This window comes from Quercus lobata, unplaced genomic scaffold (assembly GCF_001633185.2).
Source record: "Quercus lobata isolate SW786 unplaced genomic scaffold, ValleyOak3.0 Primary Assembly Scq3eQI_12, whole genome shotgun sequence".
NCBI lineage: Eukaryota > Viridiplantae > Streptophyta > Magnoliopsida > Fagales > Fagaceae > Quercus > Quercus lobata.
Window position 1 is genome coordinate 28,897 of NW_022154723.1, and position 27,732 is coordinate 56,628.

At 33.3% G+C, this 27,732-nt stretch overlaps 2 protein-coding genes and 1 long non-coding RNA gene across 13 annotated transcripts in view; 2 read left to right on the forward strand and 1 right to left on the reverse strand.

The window, feature by feature from the left end:
* Positions 1–27,732, forward strand: part of LOC115973134 — a 69,117-nt gene that overhangs the window by 564 nt on the left and 40,821 nt on the right. For 3 of the 5 annotated variants that reach the window (XM_031093379.1, XM_031093380.1, XM_031093383.1), the window contains exons 2-3: positions 183–827; positions 997–1,565. In XM_031093379.1, coding sequence (XP_030949239.1) covers positions 411–827; positions 997–1,524 — 945 coding nt within the window. In that variant the 5' untranslated portion in view covers positions 183–410 and the 3' untranslated portion in view covers positions 1,525–1,565. Of the gene's footprint in view, positions 1–182; positions 828–996; positions 1,566–3,013; positions 3,108–3,233; positions 3,258–3,343; positions 3,433–3,754; positions 4,643–27,732 lie in introns of those variants that run through there. The other 2 variants (XM_031093382.1, XM_031093381.1) reach the window with 2 other exon arrangements.
* Positions 2,685–7,996, forward strand: LOC115973138 (novel plant SNARE 11-like). The gene is made up of 10 exons (XM_031093385.1): positions 2,685–2,719; positions 3,344–3,432; positions 3,755–3,792; positions 4,965–5,021; positions 5,133–5,157; positions 5,590–5,659; positions 5,907–5,997; positions 6,161–6,235; positions 6,325–6,399; positions 7,565–7,996. Exons 1-10 carry the CDS (start codon positions 2,685–2,687, stop codon positions 7,652–7,654), a joined length of 645 nt encoding a protein of 214 aa, XP_030949245.1. The 3' UTR covers positions 7,655–7,996.
* LOC115973135 lies at positions 20,381–22,864 on the reverse strand. 7 transcript variants are annotated; one of them, XR_004087617.1, is made up of 6 exons: positions 22,623–22,864; positions 22,390–22,529; positions 21,744–21,850; positions 21,502–21,626; positions 21,028–21,122; positions 20,381–20,828 (listed from the first exon to the last, which is right to left on the reverse strand). It is a non-coding gene; the product is annotated as an uncharacterized LOC115973135 (long non-coding RNA). The 7 variants fall into 7 exon arrangements; XR_004087622.1 differs by lacking the exon at positions 21,028–21,122; XR_004087618.1 differs by having other exon boundaries at positions 20,381–21,122; positions 21,485–21,626.

Consider the following 27,732-nt stretch of genomic DNA (forward strand, 5'->3'; position numbering starts at 1 on the left):
TTTTTGGCTAAGCATATGTGTAATGCTCTGTTAAACTTCTACTAATATTCAAATGCATATTGAGATTTCTTGTCCCCCTGTAACGGTTTTTTTGTAATTCTTTGTTACTGTTCGACGTATATAATAATGTTTTCTTTTTTCCTTACCGGCTCCGGCATTTGGGTCTGTGGTTCATGCTGAAGAAATTTACAAAAGACACCTTGCCTTGTTCAGATGTTGATTTTCCTCAATGATTTGCACACCTACGTATAATTGAAGTTAGATAAACGAAGGCCTGTTTGTTCTTTCTCTAAAAGGAGCAGCAATAGAAGTGTTCCCATCATCCGTTGGACGTTTGACTGCCCTTCAGGAGTTAAATCTAAGTGATTGCAAAAATCTTGTGTCTTCCTAGCAACATTTGTAGTTTGAAGATGCTAAAAAATCTTCATCTTTTTGAATGCTCAAAATTTGTCAACTTGCCAGAGAATCTAAGGAATCTTGAAAGCCTGTTTAATCTTTCTCTAAGAGGAATAGCAATAGAATTGTTGCCATCTTCCGTTGGACGTTTGACTGCCCTTCGGCATTTGAATTTAAGTGATTGCGAAAATCTTTTGTGTCTTCCTGAAAGCATCTCCCAACTCTCTAGAATTACAAGGCTCAACTTGGATGGTTGCAAGAGGCTTCGATGGTTACCAGATATTCGGTCACAAGATTGTAATATAAATGTAAACAACTGTACCACACTGGAGAGATTCCCAGAAAGCCCAAAAAATTGTCCCTTCTGGTGTCGTCACTTTGATTTCTGTGTCGCGTGTGTCAATTGCTTCAATATTCAATTCTGTGTCAAGGTATTTCTCTCTTTGTTTTCTAAATATCATGTACTTGGGAAATTACCTAATACTCTTCTTCAGTATATATCTATCTATTTAGCTATCTCTGTCTGTGTGTTGGTTTTAATTTTTTATTATTATTATTTTTTATAATGTAATTTTCAACATCACGCTTTGTATATTTCAGGGACTAACAAGTGGTAAATTAGTGGGGAGATTACCTTACGTTCTTCCTGTAAAACAAATTCCAAATGGATTTGAAAAGGCCAACATACGTGATAGTTCAGTTTTGGCATCTCCAAGTTTCCACAGATGCGATTATTCAGTGAACATGCAATTGCCACGGTCGGGGTTTGATGAGTTGTGGGCAATTCTTTTGTGCGTTGTTTTTGTACCCTGCGAGCATTATAATCACTCACATTATCTGATTGAAATCAAATCGAATAAAGTATGGTTTCAACGTATTGCGTCAGAATATGGTAAAATTGAATCGCATCACCTTGCGCTGAGCCTGCACTATTTGAATTTCTTCGATCTGGAAACCCCTGGCTGGTCTATTGATGAGAAGGGATTCCATGAAGTTGAGTTTACAAGCTACCGGGAGCGTGGAGGTGGAGACAGTAGGGTTCCGTTTGTTAAACAAGCAAGACATCACATCAAAGACTCGGATGATTGGGAGAACACTAGGATGATGGGACATGGGCATAGATTGTGAGGAATCCAGTCAAGGAGATTTTTTTTCCTCATCTTTTACCTGTGAGTTATCATCTTTCTTCCTACCATTATATAATCTAGTTTTTTCCTTTTTTTTTGGACATATACTAGCATTTCTTTTTCTGTTAATTTTATTTTATTTTGGGCTAAGCATATGTAATGCTCTGTTAAACTTCTACTACTATACAAATGCATATTGAGATTTCTTGTCCCTCGGTAACAGTTTGTTATAATTTTTGTTTTTCTTTTTCACCAACAGCCCGACATATATAATAATGTTTTCTTTTTTCCTTACTGGCATTGGGGACTATGATTCATATTGATTTACAAAAGGCACCTAGCTCGGCTCCTTAGATGTTGATTTTGCTCTATGATTTGCACACTTACATGTAATTGAAGTTAGAAAAGTAAAAGTAAAGAAAAAGTGAATTGAAGTCTGCAAAACTTTTTTCTGTTTGGTAATCAAAGAATGAGAAGTGAATAAATATTACAATTTTTCAATGGTATTGTGTTATAATTTGTACAATGAAGTTGCTGTATTTAGTACGCACCAACACTTCCTTTGGGTTTTCATCATATCATCTTTTGGTGCAAAGGACATGTGTTTGTATATCCCAGGGGATAGTATGCAGAAATTAGCAACCCCACAACCAGCATCCATAATGTGAACTACCCTACAGACATAGATCAACTGTCTCACTGGTATTCATATTTCTTAACCTGACATGACATGTCATGACTCATGAGGCTTGTAATTCAGTAGAGTTTAAATGTTTGCAGTATATGGTTTTAACTCTTAATAGGCCTTGTTAAAAGGCGAGCTATTGCGTATCGCTTATGTTTGTTGTATCAACTATAGATTCACTGTCACTTACAGTGAAACATTGAGTCTTGTACATAGATGTTATATATCGCAATGTAGGACAGAGATTCTGGATCTACACCCCCTTTAATCTATTTCCAATTTCAATACCATGAACATCCTGTAAAACTCAGTAAATAATATGCTTAAGGACTTATGCAATGTTAAGATCTAGATATAATTAAAATTCTCCTATAACCTTGGATGTTTAATTTCTGCCCAAAGAAAATGTTTTACTTTACTAATTGATGCTTGAAAGTTGCTACTTAACAAAACTGGTGATCTGAGACTAGTATGGGATGGGTGGTGAGGTCGCTGGTTCAAACATCGATGGGTATTTGGGATAATATTAATGGCTTAGCAAAAACTCTTTAGAAAACAGTCTTATATAATGCTTCTGCTGCTGCAGTTGATGTTTTGTATGTGTTTTCATTTTCCTTTTGCAAATGGTCCTTGGGTCAAATGCCGTCTCCTCCCTACCTAAATAAGAGGTGGAAGATAGCTCATGGGTTGAATCCTATGTAGGTGTGTGAGTTTAGTTACCCATATAAAACAAGTGTTTATCCTTTTCCTTTTTTGTTAGTTTTTATTTTCTAGTCAGAAAGACAATTTAGTCTTGCCTTTTCAGGGTTATCGGCGTGTTCACCTGACAAACCATGGATTTGGAGAGTAGAAATCATCCAGTCACTAACAAGATGCTGAATGAGAAAAAACAGTCAATGGTGTGTTGTTATCTTTATTTCTATTTAGCCTTAGATATTATAGATTTTTTCCAAAATTTTAGTTTTATATCAGTTGATTAAATCTTGTATTCCAAATGCACTGAAAGATGTTCATACTCTATGCAGATCATAGGTTACTCTTAAAAAGCAGTAAGTTAACATCAGTCACAATTTACCATTATTTTGGTTCTTAAAGCAGCAGACATAATTTTGTTTTCAATTTGTTGTGGATACAGATATGTGTCAAATCTTGAAAACAAGAGAATTGATCTCTTTGATCGTGGCACCAAAGGATGTGGGGAAGATAATGTCTTGCTAGCACCGTGTAAGTGTACATCTTTTTCACCCATGTGCTAGCTTTCACTAATGTGTCTACTACTCTTGGCTGCCTTTCATGCTAAAATAAGAGTTAGTTATGGGTTTAAATAGTCATACAAACCTATGGCTCATGCATTTTTGTTGTAATTCTTGGATACCTGATAAACACATTTCTATTTGGTTGTGGATTTGTCCTAGAATTTTGTCTAATAGAAATAGTTATAATAGTTTCTGTATCAGCTGAAAAGATGCCAGCTTCATATGCCTCACAGTGAAGTTGGTTTGGGTAGCTACTTTAGTGGTTGTGTTTGATGTAATGTGTATTACAGATGAAGTTACCGTGGATGGCTGCTATTTGCTGGTGCAAGTAACTCTTTAAAACCCTATGCTCTTGGCCAAATTGATGGCTTTAATGATATTTTGATGATTTTTTAGTTTTTTTATTTTTATTTTTGAGAATTCTTTTTATACAATTTAGTGAGTGCACAAAAACACACATGATAAGTTAAGATAGAAATGATAATATGAAAAAACCACTCTCCTTGACATTGTGAAATCAGTGTCACAGTAGTATTGTGTCTAAAGTTATTTGTTAACATCTACCTTTTTTATGGTTCAGAAATTGTAAATTGCTGCTTCTAAAGTAACCAATGCTTTGCTTTAAGTTTAATCGGGAATCATGCCCTATTTTTTATATATTTCATATCAATATATGTTGCTTCAAGTACTTTATAGTTTATATGTTAAATGTTTCTCATTTATGAAGTATATTTAATGCTAAGGCAGTGGCTATATGCATGCTGCCATGAGAAATCAACAGCTAATAGATAATGGAAACCGGATATGGATGAGACTGATCAAGCCATTGGGGGTTAAAAGGGGTAGGATTATCTCTCATGATCATTTTGTGAGGAAATTAGTTTTATTTATTTTGGTGAGTTGAAAAGGGGTAAGTTTTGTAGGCTATTTTGAAGTGTGATCATTATTTCCTCTCATTCTCCTCTATTTCCTCATAGAAGGTTACAGGTGGAATTGTATCTTGTATTTCTAAAACGTACTAGTTTTTTTTGCTCTGCCTTGAACATCATTTGCACTAGTTTGCATCAAGACCTGAACAAATTATGGAATGTTTATTTTGAAGTGTATCATTATTTCCTATCATTCTTCTCTATTTCCTTGTAGAAGGTTATAGGTGGAATTTTATCTTGTATTTCTAAAATGTATGGAATGTTTATTTTCAAGTGTATCATTATTTCCTATCATTCTTCTCTATTTCCTTGTAGAAGGTTATAGGTGGAATTTTATCTTGTATTTCTAAAATGTACTAGTCTTTTTAGCTTTGCCTTGAGCATCACTTGCACTGGTTTGTATCAAGACCTGAACAAATTATGGAATGTTTTTAACTAACTCATATCTCCCCCCACCCCCCACCCCTCCCAAAAAAAATAGTAAGAAAACATAAAAGTAGTTTTACTGTTCAAAAAAGTATGGAATCATCGTAAAAGAAAAATAAATTCGGTATCTCCTTGTTTGTGGTAGACTGTTCAAGACACCATCAATGTTGGAACAGAAACTGCAGCAGCACTCAAGGATCAGGTGTGTAATTTGTCAGCTTTAAAAAAAAATGGATTTCACGGCAGTTTAATATTTCATATTGAATTAAAAACTCTGTGTCTCTCTAGTGATTCATTGTAATATGCATTACAGATGGAGTTAGCATTGATGGCTGCAAGTAACACTATAGTCCCCTTAGTGCTTGCCAATTTGATGGCTTTAATCTTGCTGGATGATATATCAATGATTTTATAGTTTAAGGCTTTTGTTTTATCTTTGAGAATATCTTTGTGTGCAATGTAGTGAGTGCTGTGCACACAAACGTGAAAAGTAAAGAAGAAATGACAATATAAAAATGTTAGTCTCACTCTCATTGGCATCATGAAATCAGTGTCACAGTAATATTATGTAAAATATCTTTTTGATGGTTCAAAAATTGTAAATTTCCATTTTTAAAGTAACCAATGCATATCTTTAAGTTTAATCTGGAAGCATGCCCTGTGTTTGATATATTTCATACCAATATATGTTACTTCAAGTACTTTATATGTTAAATGTTTCTCAATTATAAAGTATATTTAATGCTGAGGCAGTGGCTATATGTCTGCAGCCATGACAAATCAACAGCTAGTAGGTAGTGGAAACTGGATGATGGATGAGACTGATCAAGCCATCGAGAGGTCAAAAAAGGTTGGATGTTCTCTGATGATCATTTTGTTATGAAATAACTTTATTTATTTTGGCAAGTTGGAAATGGATAAGTTTCATAGGCTATTTTGAAGTGTGATCATGGTTTCCTCTGTCTTATTTATGGAAAATCTTAACTAACTCTTGTACTTCATATCCCCACCCCCCGCCTCTAAAAAAAAGAGTAAGAAAATATAAAATTAGTTTTACTGTTTTTAAAGTATGGAATCATTGCAAAAGAAAAATAATTTCTGTATCTCGTTGTTTGTTGTGGACTGTTCAAGACACTGTCAATTTTGGAACAGAGACTGCGGCAGCACTCAAGGCACAGGTGTGTAGTTTTTCAGCTTTAAAAAAATGGACTTCATGGCAGTTTATTTAGTCATATCAAATCTCTCCTTTTCTTTTGTTTCGTTTAATCTTTCAAAAATTTTCATTGCCATGGAACTAAAGAAGTCTATTATATTTATGTTTAGACTGAACAAATGGGTCAGGTTGTTAATGAGCTGGACTCTATCCATTTCTCGATCAAGAAAGCTTCTCAACTTGTGAAGGAACTTGGTAGGCAGGTCAATCTCTAAAAGTATCTTCTTCCAGTTCTTGTCATATATTGACTATTAGTTGTTACGTATTTTACTTACCTCATTTATTTCATTAGGTTGCAACTGATAAATGTATTATGGCTTTACTCTTCCTTATTGTCGTTGGAGTCATAGCCATCATTATTGTTAAGGTAATATTATTATCTTTCATTTTCTTTGCCATTAACAATATTTTATTTTCTAAATATTTGATTCTGCTATTGCCATCTGATAACAAATTGGAATAGAATCCATAATGTCCCTTTATTATATAGATGTAGCTTCATTATTATGAATACTAGGCCTTCCACACACCCCCCCCCCCAAAATTTTTTTTGACTGTGGAGGCCCACAGGCCTATTGTTTTTAAATGTGTATAACTGTATATATAGTATTTCCTAACCTGTTTTTATGCTTCAATTGGGGCTTTTATGAGCAAGCTGATCTCAGGTTGAACTTGTTTGGTTAACCCTTATTTGCCTAAAAGCTGCAGGAAAAGACTTTTATAATGCCAAATGGTGTAGTTAATTGTAGTGAATCCAAGTCATTTTTTGCTTACCCAAATAAAATGTAAAAGAATTTAGTTCAGTATACCCTTTTCTTATGAAAATAATAATGAACTCCACTAAATAAAAAGGAAAGGAAACAGACACAGTACATGTGGGTGTAGAAGAGTTAATCTAATTGTTGTCAGATTTTCATATTCGTTGGTAATGCACAGATTGCAACTTGATGTCATCTTTAGGAGAAGTTCAATTCCTTTTCTTTCTGAATAGATTTCTTGTCCACAACATATGTAAGAGGGAAACAATAATTTTAATTTTCGTATATCAGTTGAATATAGTTTGATGATTGCTACAGACTTGGATCATAAAATTGGTGGAGATCGGCTTCATTTGAAAACCAGTAAAATTTAGACGTATTTATGTCGAGAAAAAAAGAAGTTGGAACTTACAGATTTTTTTGGGAACTTAACTACTTAAGTTGCAGATAACTTTGAGTTCAAGGATGAATCGCTTGGTTGTTTTCATAACAGTATTGTCCAGAAAGTATCTATTTCGAGGCCTTTAAGATAATTTTATAATTTTTTGGGGAGATAACCTTCTAGAGCTTCTACATTATTCATATCAACACGTCTTAAACCTTTCATAGTGAGTTGGTGTCTTAATCACCAAGAACATTTCATGTCTTTGCAGTCTCATGTGACTGTCAAAAGCCATTAGCTTGTGAAAGAGCTGGCGGTATAACACTGCATTGCCCTTTTCTTTCAATTTGCTTAATTTTTTATTTCGTGAATTATTTATTTTTATGTCTCAGCTCGTGAACCCAAACAACAAGGACATCAGGGATATTCCAGGATTAGCCCCACCAGCAATGACTCGGAAATTACTTTGGAGTGCTAGTTAAAAATTTAGAAAAGGATCATGTAATGAGATTGTGATGATGATTTGTCATCTTATTGGATGGAATAGCTTAGCTTGTGATGCTGCTGGTGGCACCTTCTTTACAGAGCTGGTCTACTTGAGTATGGATTTCTTTCTAGTGACTTTTCTGCAGAGTGGTCAAACTTTCCCAAACGATAGTCTGTCAAACAACTGCTGGGATTCATTTGCTTCAATTGGAAGTGGTCTGTATGATATTTCTTCCCCGACTGAAAAATCATTCCTATTTGAGGGAAACTAAAAAATGTGTAGATTGTGTTGGTTCACACCATGTATTTGCTACACTTATAAGATATTTGATCTGCATTTCATATATATATATATATATATATTTTGGAAAAAATTTGTTGTTTACTGTTTATATTGAGATATTATATCAGCTATTTTTTTGATAATTCAATAGTTATAACAATGAGGAGAAATTCAAATCCCGATTCTCATAAGAGTAGGTAACGTCACTGAATTACAAGGCTCTTGGTATATCTTATGCACAGTTGATTCCATTGTTCTATATTTTGTCTTCATCTATATGTATATATCGATGCATAGAGATGAAACCCAAGGTTGATATATGGTGGATTTATAACTGAAGTACATAGTTGCTAGTTTAAATGTTCTGTGGAAATTCCCAAAGAAAAAAGCTTTGCAAAATGATCAAAATATGATAGGAAATTTTTTTCTTCTAAACACGAGAATATGAGCACCCCAACAATGGAAAACATGTAGGAAATTACACTGGAAATGCTGGTCAAACATGTTGGAGATGTGCATTGTGAAATAATGCAAACTAATACTACTTAGAACCGTGATATTTGTTCCAAACATTGACAAAGGAAATCATTTTTGTAATTTTTTTCCATTAGACAAAGACAATTACGGTAAGTGGCTATGGTTGTTTAGTTAACATACATGCCTCAAATCCCATGGAATATGGATGGCTTTTAACTCAAAATGACTATTAATCATCGGGTTGATTAACGCTGCAATTTTTCACTAGTACAAAATCTGCTACGAGAATAGCAATTGTTTTCGACAAGCAAATCTCTTTCTCAAGTAAAACAAGGTGTATGCCAACTTTTACAGGAGATTTCTTTGAATTGGTGATTTCACCATAAATATCTCCCCAGGTAACATGACAAGGCCGTTGTGATTTTCACTTTTTGAAACTTAATACTATGTTTGGCAAAAACAAGGGAGAAGGAAGGGAAAGGAAAGGGAGGAAGAGAGAGGAGAGGAGAGGAAAGGGTAATAATTTTCTTTTACTTTTTTTTTTTTTTGATGAAATTCTTTTACTTGTTTGGTTTGTGAGGGAGAAATGAAAAGAAATATACTTTATTGGTTGGTCTCACCCTAAGAACTATCTTTTTCTTGGGAGGAAAGAAAATGGCGGGCTATGGATTTTCTCTTCACCCCAGTCCATCATGATTCCTAACCAAACAATGAAATTTATTTCCCTTCTCTTTTCTTCTTTTCTTCCTTAGTCTCTCAAACCAAACATAACCTAAAACTCAAGTTCTCTTACAAAATATGTTTTAATTTGTTTTGAATAATCATGTACAATAATAATGAGGATTTTTTGTCGACATAACTTGCAGAAGTAGAACCTGGTATTCTTGGGTTTTGTGAGATAGGTTGAAATTGAGCCAAATTGAATCGAGCTTATTATTAAAATTTTAAGATCATTTAATTTTTTTTTTATCAAACATGAGTACATGATTATTGATTAAGCTGTATAACATTTTTAGGTTTGATTTTCTTTTTTGGTCGGACAAGTTGGAACTTGTCTAGAAACTACTTCTCCAAAATGGGTTGGAGCTAGGAATCTACCCCAAGTCTCCAAACTATTATGTGTCATTTCATAAGACCATCAATATTCATTAAATTACATGATTTATTAAATAATTTAAATAAGGTATGTGACTTTTTTTTTTTTTTTTTAATACAAGATAGAATTTTTACTCTAACCTAATCTAAGTGTATACGTGTGTGAAGCTCTCTCCTAGTGACTTCAACCCCAGCTGTTACCCCCCACACCTCACAAGCATTTATACTTGTGGAGTGACCACCACACTAAGGGCACGCGGTGGTAGATATGTGACTATTAAGTAGGCCATGTGAGTGTGACTACAAGCACTTGGTAATCCTTTGGTTTGGAAAAAAATTTGTCATTCTTTTTTCATATAAAAGAAATATCATGAATACAATTTTATACCCCTTCAAAAAATGAACTTATTAACTTAGATTTATAAATCTAGAAAGATGGCAAGCATTTTTTTTTTTAATTTTGCAATGGTATTATTATATCCATCTTAAACTCAATGTTCCTTTCTTAATGGGTATAAAGAAAAATGTCTTTTTTACTACAAAATGGATAAGTTATCAATAAGTTAAAAATAATAATTTGAACTTAGATAATCCGAGTCTCAAATAGAGACCACATTTATAAGCTTGTTAACAATAAAGTACTTAAGTTTTTTTTTTTTCCCATAAAAAAAAAAAAAAAAAAAAAAAAAAAGTACTTAAGTTTTAATTTTGCATTGTTTTTATGGTCGAGACTAAACTTAAATGTAATTTGGTTGTTGAATAACAAAGCATAAACAAGATTTTTTCCAAATTGAACATGAACTGAATATGTACAAGGTGACTTATCTACGACATGTAATAAGTCCGATCTGGGTTGGGTTGGGGTGGGGGAAGAAATTAGAGAGACGAGAGAAATTTTAAAATCTAATTGACAACCTTTGTTAATAACTAGACTATTATCATTCATGGGGACTATTTGAAATTTAATAAGTTGGGTGACGTAAAATTTTTTAATAATTTTTTACAATGATTGAGATGTCATATATAATTAGTCTATAATAAAAATGATGCCATGATAACCTTTAATCTTGAATTGTTTTATCATCGAGTTTAAACTTAAATTTAATTTGTTTTGTTAAAAAACTATTTTTTATACTTTTTTCCCGAATTGAACATGACCATCATATATACAGGCATACAGCTTGACTTATTTACAACAAGTAGTAAATCTAAACTGAGAGAAGAGGGGAGGGGAGGGGTGGGGAGTGAATAGAGAGAAAAGGAAATAAAATAAAATATGATTGAGGGAAAAGATTTGTTATTACTCACATCAAACTAGAATATTCACATCAACTCGTGTATTCGCATCAACTTGAATAAAAATTTCTATTTATTTTAATATAAGAATCTATTTTTCTTATTTTACACCACTAACTTTCAAAAACATCTACATCAAATTATCTATTCTAAAAGTTATTTCAATAAATATTCACTATTCATTCACATAAGCAACTATTTAAGACACCCACATCACTCACATACATACACACCAACTGAAAAAGTAATTTGATAAATGAATAAAATATGCACTTTTACACATGAATAGTCGCCATGTAAATTTACACAAGTATTATAGCTATGGACAAGATATGCATAATTTTAGAAAAAATGATATGAGTAATTTTTTGGGGTGATTGGCCAAAATTTTACATTTATGCCATTTTACATTGACTAAGGCAAGTGATTTTGAAAGAATAAGGACTAAAACGAAACATTTAAATGATAATAATTTTTTTATTTTAATAATTTGATAGTTGGAGAAGAGGATTTAAACCATCATTCTATTAATGTGAAAATTGAAATAAAAAATTAATGTGAATTTTTTTTTTTTTTTATAGCTAGTCAAAAGCTATATATATATATATATATATATATATATATATAATGGGTCTAGTTAATGTATGTCCTTAGAGTACACATTAGTCATCCATTTTTAGAAACATTTTATGGAGAATTGGAAAAACTGTTAAAAAATTTGACAACTTTTTCATTTTTTCATAAAAATTTTCCTAAAATGATTTTTTAAATATGTTAGTAAAACTCATATTTGATTATAATTTGGTTAATGAATGTCCTAAGACACATGTTAAGGATCAATAAATATTTAATTATGACTTGTAATGCACACTTTGTTTTTAGAAAAATACATGTTACCACTGTGCACCCTTGGTGCAGTGGTCACTCTACAAGTATAAATGTTTGTGCGGTATGGTCACACACATATACACTTAGATTAGGCTAGAGTAGAAATTCTATCTTGTAAAAAAAAAAAAAAATACATGTTGCCCACTCAAATTCATAGTGATTTATTTTTTTATACTTGGTTCAATTTACTCAAACGCCCTCAATGTAAATAGTTAATTAATGATGATCAAATTGCGAAATTAACTTGAATGCATACAATTAAATCATATAATTTGATGATTTCTTCAAAGAAATTGAAAAAATAAATAATACAAAAGTGTTAAGAATATAGTAATATGCCTACAAAGTTGTATACGTGTCTCATTGTCAGGAATGCTTTTAAAAAACTAAGTAAAATTCAATTTTCTTTTTCTATTCTTCTAAGTAGTTAAAATTTTGAATTATAACAAAAATTCAAAATTTGAAATTGTGAAGAGATGGAAGAGAAAGATTAGCAGATTCTCTAAGGTTTCCTTCAACAATTAGTCTAGAGTCACCATTTTTTTTCTTTCTTTTCACAACCATTGAGCTAACAATTTGTAAATAGTAGACAATAATATAATGTCAATGATAAACCTAAATGAAAATAAATAACATCTCAAAAGTTGTGAAATTTATTACGAAAAATATTTTGCTTTCTTACTAGCATTGCTCACTTTTCAGTGGTATACTTCTACTAACGTGTATAAAGGCATGGGAGGGTTTTTTAATTTTTTTTAAATTTGTGGGATTGGCACCTACTATTCAATCTTGATTATAGAGTCCATGACTTACCATGAGGAGAATAATACTGGTTGTTTTTTGCTTTTGAGAAGCTTTCTGTCATTGGATGGTACAAACTACTTTCAACTATAATAAGAGTATTGATGATGTCAAAATTGCTAGTTGGGTCACTCATCCAATCCGGAGCTTTAGACGATCTTGTAGGACCTGCAAGATAAAGAGAGATAGATCGAAGAGACCACCGGGTTGTGCCCGGTAGGGGAGCCTCCGATGCTTAAGTTAGTATCAACCCATATTTCTTGTATTCAGATAGTGTTTTGTTTTAGCTTTTGACGTACCTTTACAAGTGAGACGGACTGTCCCTTTTATAGGTGATTTGGATAGCTGTTGTACATCATTGGAGGTGATTATTACCCATGTGTAACAGTTATCATATTGATGGGCGTTTAAGACCGATGAGTAACGGTCGCCATTAATGTGTTGAATGTGCTTGAGCGGTTACATCTTTTGGTTTGTTAATGATGCAAGGTCGTCCATATTAATAGACGACATTAATGTTTTTTTTGGACTCATCAGTTGCCCCCCCATTCCCAAGTCTGATTTTGCTTTATGCTGGTCAGGCTTAGGGAATGTTCTTGACTTTTTTAGATTCAGGCTTCTTTATCTTCAACTACTTTCTTCTTCTTGAATGTTAGTATTTCTATGACGACCTCTTAGTATTTGCCTTTTGAAGGTATTTTTGGACGTTTGAGGGATCATAGCTTGATCTTGAAAGTGAGCTAATTTCTTTGGACGATCATTTTTTATCACTGCTAAAGAGCAAGCTAATTTCTTTGGACGACTATTTTTTATCACTGCTAAAGAGTTAGGTGATTTCTTTGGACGACCATTTTTGATCACTTCGATGCTTCTTCTTTTATTCATTTTCTAGTTGTCATGTTTGATATTCTTGATTTGCGTGTGACTTGCGTTAGTGTGAGAATCCTTGTCTGTTTACACTTGTCTAAGGGTATTTAGTCACTTAGCCACTTTTGGGTGACTTACATCTAGTTTCAGAGCTTCGTCATTTAGACTTCGTCAGCGATTTATATCGGTCTAGCGGAATCCTGTCCATTATTTTTTTTTGGTGACTTACATCCACTTAAGGAATCTTGTCACTTAGGCTTAGTCAGTGATTTATATCCGTCTTGGGGGAATCTTATCACTTAGCCATTTTTTGGTGACTTACATCCATCTAAGGAATCTTGCCACTTAGGCTTCATCAGTGATTTACATTCATCTTGGCAGACTCTTATCACTTAGCCATTTTTTGGTGACTTACATCCATTTAAGGAATCTTGTCACTTAGACTTCGTCAGTGATTTACATCCGTCTTGGCGGAATCTTATCACTTAACCATTTTTTGGTGACTTACATCCATTTAAGGAATTTTGTCACTTAGGCTTCGTCAGTGATTTACATCCGTCTTGGCGGAATCTTATCACTTAGCCATTTTTTGGTGACTTACATCCATTTAAGGAATCTTGTCACTTATTGCTGGAAAGATTTCTTGACGCTATGTCGTTTTGGACCTTCTTAAGGCCATGTTGATATCTCGATCTTTTTATTGTTGGGATCTTCTTGACAAACTCTTCTCTTTTCAAGATGACGAGCTCCTCTCTTTTCAAGATTTTTCTTAAGCTTAACATGATACTTCATGTCTAAAGCCTAGATCTCTTTTACTTTCGATTTTTCGAAGGCGTAAAAACTAGGCCATGTTATTACCCCCGTTCAAACATGAAGAGTGTAATTCTCATTTATTGAGAACTAGAGGAATGCTTTATCATGATTAGAATTTTTTTTTTTTTTTGGTGTGCTTTTATGACTATGGTCATTGCTCTTTGTAATAGCAATTTCCTCTTCCTTCTTCTTTAATTGTACGCTTAAGACATCAATAGTGCTCGCTGCATTTTGTTAAGAATGACAATGTACAAATATGCAACTACATGCTATACAATTATGGATGTCATTTGACGAAGTGCATTCTATATGAATCATAGAGAAGTATTCTATGAAAAGTAAAGCTTTTTGACTATATGCTTCTTTAAACTAATCTTTGTTAGGTGCTTGCATAGTAAATAATTTTAAAAGCAATTTAAAAAGATTTTGGTGAGTTGACGAATACAGTGGAAATTTATTGAGACTTAAACTCATGACGATATAGTGAACACGACCATCTATCATTTTAAATCTAGGAGACTTAATAGAATTTCTCAGATTCATGACGATGAAACATATGCTACTAATAATATAGTCATATTGGTTGTAATAATTGTAACGATTTCATAGCAATATTTTCAACATGCAAGCTTGATATGCACTTAGTTCTAATAAGATCATATTTGGCATGGCTAATTAGAAAGAAATAAATAAATGAGTTACCTTAACAAGAGACCTTAAATCACGATACTATTTTGTATGTACTTCGATCTTTTCATTGTTGTATTCTTCTTGACAAGTTCCCCTGCCTTGAAGATCTCTTTTGTTAAGCTTAACATGATATTTTAAGGCTCGGATCTCTTTTGATTCATTCTTTTGAAGGTGCAAGGACTAGGGCATGTTGACCATTCAAGAGTATATTTCCTTCTTTTAGGGACGAAGGCTATCCCATGGGCTTCTATTATTACTTCCTTTATCGTTTGGTCACGACTAGTGAAATGACCCTTCGCTTTTTGTCTCTTTGTTCAGACAGTGGCCTAGTTGGCCAATTTCTTTTCTTATTCTTCTTGGGCTATTCACTTGACTATTATGATTGATTGTCTAAAGTCCTGTCATTCTGCAATTTATACATGTACTTGCAAAGTGTTTCATTAAACACATGTCATATGAGTAAAGAGACCATTGGTAAGATTTTATAGGGCATTTAGCCTTTGTTCTAGTTTGTTTTAAGGGGTGATCCCATTAAGGTCAAGATTGGCATGTGCATAGGTCACGACTAGTGAAATGACCCTTCGCTTTTTGTCTCTTTGTTCAGACAATGGCCTAGTTGGCCAATTTCTTTTCTTATTCTTCTTGGGCTATTCACTTGACTATTATGATTGATTGTCTAAAGTCCTGTCATTCTGCAATTTATACATGTACTTGCAAAGTGTTTCATTAAACACATGTCATATGAGTAAAGAGACCATTGGTAAGATTTTATAGGGCATTTAGCCTTTGTTCTAGTTTGTTTTAAGGGGTGATCCCATTAAGGTCAAGATTGGCATGTGCATAGGATAAGATTCTTCCGAACACATGCCTAATTGGTTAGGCATATACTATAATTTAAAAAGAGTACTTATGCTTGATACATGATCTATCATCATACTTTAACATTCAATATATTCAAGCTAAAGTTTTAACACCATGTCTCTTACATATCATTGTGTGAGCCATTATATATCAAACATATAGCATACTAATATAGCATTTTTTTTTTTTTTTTAAGAAAGAAATATTCATGATGCTATGGAAAGACTCTAGGCTTTTCCATGATTTTTGGCCTTAGCACAAAATTAACTTGTAGCAGTGTCAACAATTATATATAGATAGAGATATGGGGTGATATGATGCTATCATGTCACATACCTTTGATCTCCTTCTTAGTAGGCTCTTCTTGACAAGTTCTCATTCTTAATCCTGTGGACTTGACAGTATATGTACAGTCGAAATAGACTAGTTGCTCTAGTCTAGTTGTTGTAGTACATGTACTCTTTTTGTGCAAAGTGTTAGACTAGGAGCAACGATACCAATAAAAAATTTCACAAATAATATTAACCACAAATGTATAAAATTTTCTCTAACTTAAGGGCGATATATGTTGATGCGTCTATGACATAGCATAATATCCCTTAGTGTTTACATAACACAAATATATTTTGGAATTCCTTCTCAAAAAATTAAAGCAGTTGATATCATTTAGAAAGGTTTCGAATAGTGGGTCATGATTATTATTTGTGAATTCATAATCAATCATATGCTCGTGGGATTTCTCCTAAAAAGGGAGCTAATGAGAAATATTTCTTCCACTACTTGCACACATTAGTGTATAACATATGAGATATATATATATATATATATATATATATATTGATGAACTATAACATATGAGATATTGATCAAAAGAAAACAATGTTTTGCACATGTAATTAAATAGTTGTGCTTGTGCATATGCTAAAATCTAGAATTTAGGCATGTCGTGATCCATTTTAAACGAGCAATTAAAGACTTCAAGCTCAAAAATACCTGGTTTCATGCTTTTAAGTACCCAAAATTGGGATCTTTAAACTTTGAAAAGTCAAAAAGCAGCTTCTCTTATTTTTAGGCCTATAAGGCAAATATAAAATTGACGATTTTTCTTGAAACTTTCCTTTTAAGTTTCTAGGCTTTGGATAGAATAACAAGAGGGACTATCTTAAAATCATTTAAGATTGACAGTAAAAAAAAAGGCATATTCCCACGCAAATAAATTACACCCGGTAAAGTGTTTAAAAAGCTATGAAACCTGATGTGTTAGCCTATTCCTTTATGGATGTGAACCATGCGGAGTTCTTGTGTGAGATAAATAAAATGCATTATTTGAGTTATGGTGTAAGAGCAAAACAGATTTGTGATTTGCCTATGATTGGCCTTGTGAACAATGGTTTAAGTCCAGACTAAAAATCATTTGAACTTCTAGTGAGAGCTTAATTGTGTTTTATGTGGCTGTTCGGATTGGGACAAATAAAATTGGGTAAATGGTAGCGGTTTGCTACCCACCACCTCTGGCATAACAACATTTACAGGACTTAAATTTTGATTTGATTCCATATGGGATACACATAATTCTTCTCCACAACAACAGTTATGGTAAATATTTCAAAAGAATTTGATTTGTTTTCTATTTTCTACCATTTTCATAGTTGACTTCCTTAATATGCACTCTCCTTAATTGGTGCCATTCTTTATCAAGCAACTTTCTAGTATACTTTCCAGAAATTACGTTGCCTAATGCAATAATGAGAATACAATTAAAATTATATACATGGCAGCTGGCTTTCCTTAACCGTTTTCTTCCTTTTCTTCAATTTTGTAGACAATAAATGGTCTTTTAATGTGGCAAAACCGTAGTGATATTGTTTTTATGCCAAAAACTTGTATTTTCAAATGCAATTTGACCTCACCTCTTTAATACCCAAAATTGGGGTCTTTAAGCTTGGTAGGACAACAGACAACCAGGCTTATTCTAAATCTAAAGCCAGTGAGGAAAGCATTTTAATTTAGAAAATTTTTAGCGTGAGGCAATCCAATATTTGAAAGTAGTTTAGCATGAAATTAAAAAGAAGCCACATGCCAAAACAATCATATAAACGTTGTTGCAACTTGCAAATATTTGGAGAGCTAGAACGGGAAATGCATAAATCTGACCTTAAGAGCCAAGAACTAGGTCATACCCTTGAGGCCTGTTGAGGTCGCTTGAATTTTGTGGTCGTCTTTTGTTTAGTCCATGCCTCACAATGAGCCACCCACTTGATTACCTCCACCTTTAGACCCAAATGGATGTTATGTTTCTCTGTTTAAAGCCCAAAGGATTTGAGACATTGCGTCTTGGCTCTCACATCATCATCTACTTGTTTGGTTGAAAAGTCATGCTTTGAAGACGTGTCTTGGTGATGCCTCTTTATCTCCCCCATCTCAGCCCAATCGTAGATTAAATGAAATGAGCATGGGCAGAATGAAGAGATGATCAAAGGGTATTATCTCGTGGGGTACTCTTAGATTGGTACTGTTGTATTTGTGATTCTCCATTGAACTAAGTGAACCCTTTGTTGCAGGAAGAGCTAGATGACTAATCACTCCCCACAGACGGCGCCAAATTGATGATGTCAAAATTGCTAGTTGGGTCACTCATCCAATCCGGAGCTTTAGACGATCTTGTAGGACCTGCAAGATAAAGAGAGATAGATCGAAGAGACCACCGGGTTGTGCCCGGTAGGGGAGCCTCCGATGCTTAAGTTAGTATCAACCCATATTTCTTGTATTCAGATAGTGTTTTGTTTTAGCTTTTGACGTACCTTTACAAGTGAGACGACTGTCCCTTTTATAGGTGATTTGGATAGCTGTTGTACATCATTGGAGGTGATTATTACCCATGTGTAACAGTTATCGTATTGATGGGCGTTTAAGACCGATGAGTAACGGTCGCCATTAATGTGTTGAATGTGCTTGAGTGGTTACATCTTTTGGTTTGTTAATGATGCAAGGTCGTCCATATTAATAGACGACATTAATGGTTTTTTTGGACTCATCAAGTATATTATACATGATTTTTTTTGGCGAGCTCAGGGGGGGCAACAGCCCCCTCTCGCCCCCTTGACTCTGTCCTGTTTATGTGTAGTTTGATATTTTTTTTTTTTTTGCTAACCTGTGTAGTTTGATATTATTTTTTTAAAGATATATAAAAATATCATTTAACCGATTATCAAAAGAATAAAAGTAATGGTAATGAAAAAAAAAAAAAACCTTTTAAGTCGAAAACAATATAAAAACATAAAAAGAGCTTTTCCAGCTTGTCAAAAAAGTAAAGTAAAAAGAAAGGCACGTCTAATTAATGCTAATGCTCAATAATTGTGTTGACAAAAGCTATCTTTAATTCTTGGAGGTTACCTTGAACATGCATTACAATAATTTGCTTTCAAAGCTCAAGATATCTTCAATAATTTAAGATATCTGGAGCTTTGAAAGCAAATTATTTTAATGCAGGTTCAAGGGAACCTTAAGAATTAAGATAGCTTTTGTCAACACAAATATGACAATGGCTTTTACTTTTGCGCCATGATCCATTTATTTTACTTTGTCACTCTCAGATAATATTAATTAATAACATGGCTTTTTCTTTAGATTGTGGTACATACTACATTTTGATTGGAAATGGCCAATGGTGCATTTCACACAGCTCTTTCCACAAAAGTCATCATGTGGTGGTTCCCTCTTTCTAGCGAATTTCCACACTAACACTAATTTTTAATTTCAAAGCAATTGGCTTTCGGTGACCACTGAAACACCACGCCAAAGTAATGAAGGTTTTTGGGAAATTTAACTCTCTCTCTCTCTCTCTCTCTCTCTCTCTCTAGAGTTTTGATACAATAAGGAAAATTATTGAGTAGACTGCGCCAGGCCTCATAATGGGGTGGGCCCACGTTGGGGAGAAAGATTGGAAATTTCTTTACATACGCTTAATAATAAAGAACGGATAATTCTAGTGCCACAACTTGTAACACAATACGAGTTGTGGTTAGTGAAGGAGTGTCTCGACATAGACCCATCATTATCATGTATACATTTCATTAACATGTATACACAAAACTGTATACATTTCTGCAACAAAAACATCACAATTAACATGTATACATTTCATAAAGAACAAATAACAAATTTGTTAATGTTCTACTTGTCAATTGAAAACAGTCCCAAGTTAACTACCAAAATAGGAAATTAAAACAAATTTGTTAATACTGGACTATATAATATATATATACACAAAACCCACTGAAAGACTATTCATGAAGATTTTATAAGAAATTAAAAAAAAAAATTGTATTAACGACATGGTTGCATGACATAGAGAAAACATTTTTGCTAGTAATTATTCCAAAAGTACCCACATCACTATGTTTCAACAATTTTTGGAAAAGAAACTACACAATTTTCTTTGGCCATTCCTGTTCAATCAAACCAAACACATAGATCACCACTATTAAAAGAACTAAAAGTTCAGCAACCATTTCCTATAACTACACTTCAAACATCAATTCTGTGCATACAACATTTAATATGGCTTTAAAAATACACAAACATGACGTACCCAGGAAATCATAATAAGAGAAGGCTAATTAAAAATAATTCAACTAAAGAAGAATTATGGTTTTTTTTTTTAAATCTTTTGACTATAGCAGCATTAAAGTATGCATTCCTCACTGTCTACAGCATTGAACAATGTTTCAAAAAGAAACAATTTTAATCCACCTAGCTGCTCACCTTCTTGGCTTCCTACCAAGCCCACCTATAAGCATATGGACTCCCCATCTAATGAGAAGTGACATCATTCAACTTGTAAATCTAGGATTAAGCGGGATGCTCATTAATACAAAGTGTAATGTAAGGTGAAAACATTAAACTTTTGGGCTCTATAGATTTAATCAAAAGAACAAAATCATTTATTATCATACCTTCTATTCTTGTCATTGTTGACATTGTAGATGCTTGGATGGGTTGTGGTTGTGACTTATGACCAGTTGTTCCTATTATGGCTCTCTTTGGTTTAAGGTTTTTGGGTGTTTGGTTTCGGGGAAAAATAGGCTAAAAGGAGTTTTCTGTTGGAGATCAAGCCAAATGTTACAAATTGAAAAGTCATTTCAGTTTTTGTTACAGAAGATATTAATAATTTAACTGACATACCCAAAACAAAACTAAATTAGACACAAATATGAAAAACAGAAGCAACTCTAACAAATTAATTCCTATATCATATTTGTCACCTAACTTAAAAATAAGTAGATAGAACAAAATTACCGGTAATGGTTCTGAAAGTATGACAGTGGCAGAAGACCGAGAAGGCAGTGGCAGGGCCATCAAATTTCTCTCTCATTGCATTACAGACTCTCTCTCTGTACATTGATCAGTGAAATAGATTTTTCTTTTACAACAGTGAAATGGTGCAATAAACAACCCATGTCATGCCATAATGTTTGTTATCATCCGCAATTATGTATGCAAACTCATCAACATTAATCCAATTACAATTTCCACCCAAAAAATAAAATAAAAGGCAAAATCAAGATCAAATTCAGCTATACCCAAAAAAAATTAAAAATCAAAACAAATACTTTAAACTCCAAGCAACCATATTCATTCTAGCGTTGGTGCGTAGGGGAAAGGAAAAACAAAAAGAAACTTTAACTTTTCTTTTTCTGAACTTTTGTGCTTATGGGAAACCAAACATAGAGTGGATTGAAATTTTAGACTATACCTAAAATAATGACTTACAGTGAATCTCTTTGGATGGGCAACAAATCTCCAATGCTTGCAATGCTGCTTGTCTCTCAAACTCTCTCTTACATTTGGTCTCATGGACATCTTCTATATCCGCTTGCCTTCATGGTTCCACTCAACTAAAACCAAAACCAAAATCAGAATTAAGGGGCAATCTTCAAATAGTTTGAGGGGAATTGAAAAACTGAAGGGAAAAAATTGATCTGTAAAAAACAAAAAATCAACCCATGTTATACCAATCAAAAAGCCAATTTAAAAAGCCAATCACCATAAAAACGTTCTCCCTTCTTGACCTGTGTATGCTCCATTGGCTTTCTCTTCTTATATAATAATCCTTCTTCTTCTTTAATGATCCAGATAGCAAGTCACAAAACAAAACAAAATATGAAACTAAAATTCATGAAAGCAAAGTAACAAAATCCATAAACTGAAAATTCCTAATAACAATTCAGTTAGAATTTGATACAAAACCCAGAAACTAAAAATTCCTAATAACAAATCATTTAGAATTAGATCTTCTAGGTTGTGTCCTTGATTTCAAATCCCTAAATTGACAGCAAACCTAATTGAAGACAATAGGGTAAGAGATTAGTTGAAAATTACCAAGAAAGAATGGTCTGATATCAAGAGTTCCTGGTAAAATACTTTTTTTCTAACCAAAATCTCTTAATCAAAACCAAATCTAACCCGTCTATTTACATAAATTTAACAAAACTACTCCTAACCGAAAAATCTAAATCATAACTGATCAAACCAAAATACCCGAATCATAAATAATGCCCAAATGATTTTCCCAAAAAAAGCCCCAATTTGTAAAATTAAAAACAGAACTTATGGGCGAAGGCCCTAACGGTTATGACAGAACTGATTATTCAGACTTACCGTCTCTCTATCGTCCTCTCTCCTTTTGTATCAACTTATTCCAAACGGTTATTAAAAGAATCTTCAAACGATGTAACGATCGTTCTCTTATGACTCTAAACTGACTTGGTGGCAGAAATCTAAGTGGGTAAGTTTGCACTCTGTTGCAGAGAAGAAACAGAAATCTCAAAACCTAAATCATATTTCATACCCATACACAGATCTAAGAAAGAATGAAAAAAAGAAAAACTTACCGGTGGTAGTTCTCTCTATGTCCGTATCTCTATTCCTGTGTGCACCTTTAGGTTATCGGTGCCGGTTTGAGTGGTATAATTCTGGCAATGGAACGGACGGTGGCGGGGCGGGTACGAACTCTGTCTCCTTCTTCTGTATCGCAAGGTTTTTTTTTTTCTCCTTCCCTATCTCTGTATTGCAAGCGTCGGTGTTAAGAGTATATTCATAAGAGGAGAAACTGAAGTTAGAGTGAGTTTGACTTTTAATTGGGAATACATCGTTTGGGTTTGGGTTTGTAATTTTATGAAGACAACGACTCTCCAAACGCACCGTACGGTATTCTAAAGAATAAATTGTAAACGTGGCAGAATTTAAAGGGGTCATTTTTGCTAACGTGTCAACACCTCGTTAAAGGCTTCTGCTATTATATATAAGGAGCCTTAATCAATTTTCATAGACTAGACTAGGGAGCCTTTAATTTTCCAGCACTTTGACTGCACAAGCAGAACAACTGAGCATCCATGTTAAACGCAGTCATGCTTAACATATCTGGATATCCATCAGAGAGAGAGAGAGAGAGAGAGAGAGAGAGAGGAGAATACAGAAGAGAGAAAAGACTTGAGAGGAAAACTGAGATAAGTTGCATGTGAGAGTAAAAAACTAAAAAGAAAGATGAAAGTCATGAAAAGATAAGATAGTGTGTCAGTTTTAACGTGTAGATCTCATAAAAGATGGGATAGAATTCAAAAGTGGGTAGTGTAAATGTCAAGTAGTTAGATACAGTAGACGTGTGTGGATGAGAGAAAACAGAAGAGAACAAATTAAAAATAGGAAGAAAGTGAAATATGGTGGGTGAGGGAAAGTATAATAATATAAAAAGTTGTAAATAGAGTTGGCTTGGGCGGTGTGCTTTAGTCAAATTATGCAGCCACTGTCCAGGCTTACTTCAAATTTGCCTTTGCATTAAAAAAATTAATAAGTATTTTAATTAAAATAATAATATTTTAAATGAATTAATTAGATTAATCTTAAAATAACAAATTTTATAAATGTATGAAAATATAACTTTTATGTTTTTTTTTTAATATAAAAAGTAATAGGATATGAAATTATATATATAAATATATATATATTATTTTTTTGGAATCCGAAATACCTTGAAACGGTACACTGAAATTATCCGGTACCGAAATATTTCGTTCCACTAGACAAACCGAAACAGAATCCGAAACGGTATTCATAACAATGGTTTAAACTATAATGTTTATCATATGCTCAGAGTTCGATTTTCTTCAAAAGACTTTTCACCAGTTTATATAGTGCTCGTTTGGATAGCACTTATTAGTGCTGCGTCTGCGTTTCCTCAGTTTTTTTTTTTTTTTTTCTTTTTAGCTGCAATGGTTTACCCGTTCTTCTATGAACAGTGCACTTATGCACTGTTCATGGGTCCCACAAACTCCACTTTTTATCAACTTTTTCATTAAAAATAGGTCCCACAGTACTATTCACACATTTAAAAATTATTTTGCTACAGTATTTTCAGTTTCCAGTTTTTAATTTTATCAAAATAAGTTATATCCAAACAGACCTAGTGAAGGTTAATCAAAAGCCTCACCACATTTAACAAGGTTTCTTTATTGTCTTTTATTCAAACATCTAACATTTTCATTGCTTGCCACGCATTCGAGCTGATGTGACCTGGTCACGTGCATTAGTGACCCAACTTTGAAAACCAATCTGACTCTCCTCAGTATGAACAAGCCGTATATCTTGTTTCAATTCTCTTATCTAATTTTTCATGAAAATGACTTGTTCTTTCATCTTTCAATTTATCTCGTCCTTTTTTATTTCCTTCTTTTTCCATGTAAGTTCTTATTCCTCTCAGACAAGGTTACATGGATGAAGGAGCCTTAATCAATTTTCATAGACTAGACTAGAGAGCCTTTAATTTTCCAGCATTATGACTGCACAAGCAGAACAACTGAGCATTCATGTTAAACGCAGTCATGCTTAACATATCTGGATATCCATCACAGAGAGAGAGAGAGAGAGAGAGAGAGAGAGAGAGAGAGACAGAGAGAGAGAGAGAGAGAGAGGAGAATACAGAAGAGAGAGAGAGAGACAGAGAGAGAGAGAGAGAGAGAGGAGAATACAGAAGAGAGAAAAGACTTGAGAGGAAAACTGAGATAAGTTGTCTTTTATTCAAACATCTAACATTTTCATTGCTTGCCACGCATTCGAGCTGATGTGACCTGGTCACGTGCATTAGTGACCCAACTCATTGCTTGCCACGCATTCGAGCTGATGTGACCTGGTCACGTGCATTAGTGACCCAACTTTGAAAACCAATCTGACTCTCCTCAGTATGAACAAGCCGTATATCTTGTTTCAATTCTCTTATCTAATTTTGCATGAAAATGACTTGTTCTTTTATCATTCAATTTATCTCCTCCTTTTTGATTTCCTTCTTTTTCCATGTAAGTTCTTATTCCTCTCAGACAAGGTTACATGGATGAAGGAGCCTTAATCAATTTTCATAGACTAGACTAGAGAGCCTTTAATTTTCCAGCATTTTGACTGCATAAGCAAAACAACTGAGCATCCATGTTAAACGCAGTCATGCTTAACATATCTGGATATCCATCGGAGAGAGAGAGAAAGAGAGAGAGAGGAGATTACAGAAGAGAGAAAAGGCTTGAGAGGAAAACTGAGATAAGTTGCGTGTGAGAGTAAAAAAATAAAAAGAAAGATGAAAGTTATGAAAAGATAAGATAGTGTGTCAGTTTTAACGTGTAGATCTCATAAAAGATGGGATAGAATTCAAAAGTGGGTAGTGTAAATGTCAAGTAGTTAGATACAGTAGACGTGTGTGGATGAGAGAAAACAGAAGAGAACAAATTAAAGATAGGAAGAAAGTGAAATATGGTGGGTGAGGAAAAATATAATAATGTAAAAAGTTGTAAATAGAGTTGGCTTGGGCGGTGTGCTTTAGTCAAATTATGCAGCCACTGTCCAGGCCTACTTCAAATTTGCCTTTGCATTAAAAAAATTAATAACTATTTTAATTAAAATAATAATATTTTAAATGAATTAATTAGATTAATCTTAAAATAACAAATTTTATAAATGTATGAAAATATAACTTTTATGTTTTTTTTTTTTCATATAAAAATTAATAGGATATGAAATTATATATATATATATATATATATTATTTTTTTGGAATCCCAAATACCCTGAAACGGTAAACTGAAATTATCCGGTACCGAAATATTTCGTTCCACTAGACAAACCGAAACAGGGTCCGAAACGGTATTCATAACAATGGTTTAAACTATAATGTTTATCATATGCTCAGAGTTCGATTTTCTTCAAAAGACTTTTCACCAGTTTATATAGTGCTCGTTTGGATAGCACTTATTAGTGCTGCATCTGCGTTTCCTCAGTTTTTTCTTTTTTTTTTCTTTTTAGCTGCAATGGTTTACCCGTTCTTCTGTGAACAGTGCACTTATGCACTGTTCATGGGTCCCACAAACTCCACTTTTTATCAACTTTTTCATTAAAAATAGGTCCCACAGTACTATTCACACATTTAAAATTTATTTTGCAACAGTATTTTCAGTTTTCAGTTTTTAATTTTATCAAAATAAGTTATATCCAAACAGACCTAGTGAAGGTTAATCAAAAGCCTCACCACGTTTAGCAAGGTTTCTTTATTGTCTTTTATTCAAACATATAACATTTTCATTGCTTGCCACGCATTCGAGCTGATGTGACCTGGTCACGTGCATTAGTGACCCAACTTTGAAAACCAATCTGACTCTCCTCAGTATGAACAAGCCGCATATCTTGTTTCAATTCTCTTATCTAATTTTGCATGAAAATGACTTGTTCTTTTATCTTTCAATTTATCTCGTCCTTTTTTATTTCCTTCTTTTTCCATGTAAGTTCTTATTCCTCTCAGACAAGGTTACATGGATGAAGGAGCCTTAATCAATTTTCATAGACTAGACTAGAGAGCCTTCAATTTTCCAGCATTTTGACTGCACAAGCAGAACAACTGAGCATCCATGTTAAACGCAGTCATGCTTAACATATCTGGATATCCGTCAGAGAGAGAGAGAGAGAGAGAGAGAGAGGAGAATACAGAAGAGAGAATAGACTTGAGAGGAAAACTGAGATAAGTTGTCCTTTATTCAAACATCTAACATTTTCATTGCTTGCCACGCATTGAGCTGATGTGACCTGGTCACGTGCATTAGTGACCCAACTTTGAAAACCAATGTGACTCTCCTCAGTATGAACAAGCCGTATATCTTGTTTCAATTCTCTTATCTAATTTTGCATGAAAATGACTTGTTCTTTTATCATTCAATTTATCTCGTCCTTTTTTATTTCCTTCTTTTTCCATGTAAGTTCTTATTCCTCTCAGACAAGGTTACATGGATGAAGGAGCCTTAATCAATTTTCATAGACTAGACTAGAGAGCCTTTAATTTTCCAGCATTTTGATGCACAAGCAGAACAACTGAGCATCCATGTTAAACGCAGTCATGCTTAACATATCTGGATATCCATCAGAGAGAGAGAGAGAGAGAGAGAGAGAGAGGAGAATACAGAAGAGAGAAAAGACTTGAGAGGAAAACTGAGATAAGTTGCGTGTGAGAGTAAAAAAATAAAAAGAAAGATGAAAGTCATGAAAAGATAAGATAGTGTGTCTGTTTTAACGTGTAGATCTCATAAAAGATGGGATAGAATTCAAAAGTGGGTAGTGTAAATGTCAAGTAGTTAGATACAGTAGACGTGTGTGGATGAGAGAAAACAGAAGAGAACAAATTAAAAATAGGAAGAAAGTGAAATATGGTGGGTGAGGAAAAATATAATAATATAAAAAGTTGTAAATAGAGTTGGCTTGGGCGGTGTGCTTTAGTCAAATTATGCAGCCACTGTCCAGGCTTACTTCAAATTTGCCTTTGCATTAAAAAAATTAATAAGTATTTTAATTAAAATAATAATATTTTAAATGAATTAATTAGATTAATCTTAAAATAACAAATTTTATAAATGTATGAAAATATAACTTTTATGTTTTTTTTTTAATATAAAAAGTAATAGGATATGAACTTATATA

What these genes read in the sequence shown, in the direction of transcription:
- LOC115973138 (XM_031093385.1), top strand. Translation starts at nt 2,685, where the DNA reads ATGGGTGGTGAGGTCGCTGGTTCAAACATCGATGG. An exon ending in GCTGCTATTTGCTGGTGCAA is followed by an intron (nt 3,793 to 4,964) that starts GTAACTCTTTAA and finishes TGTTTGTGGTAG; the next exon opens with ACTGTTCAAGACACCATCAA. An exon ending in CAGCAGCACTCAAGGATCAG is followed by an intron (nt 5,022 to 5,132) that starts GTGTGTAATTTG and finishes TATGCATTACAG; the next exon opens with ATGGAGTTAGCATTGATGGC.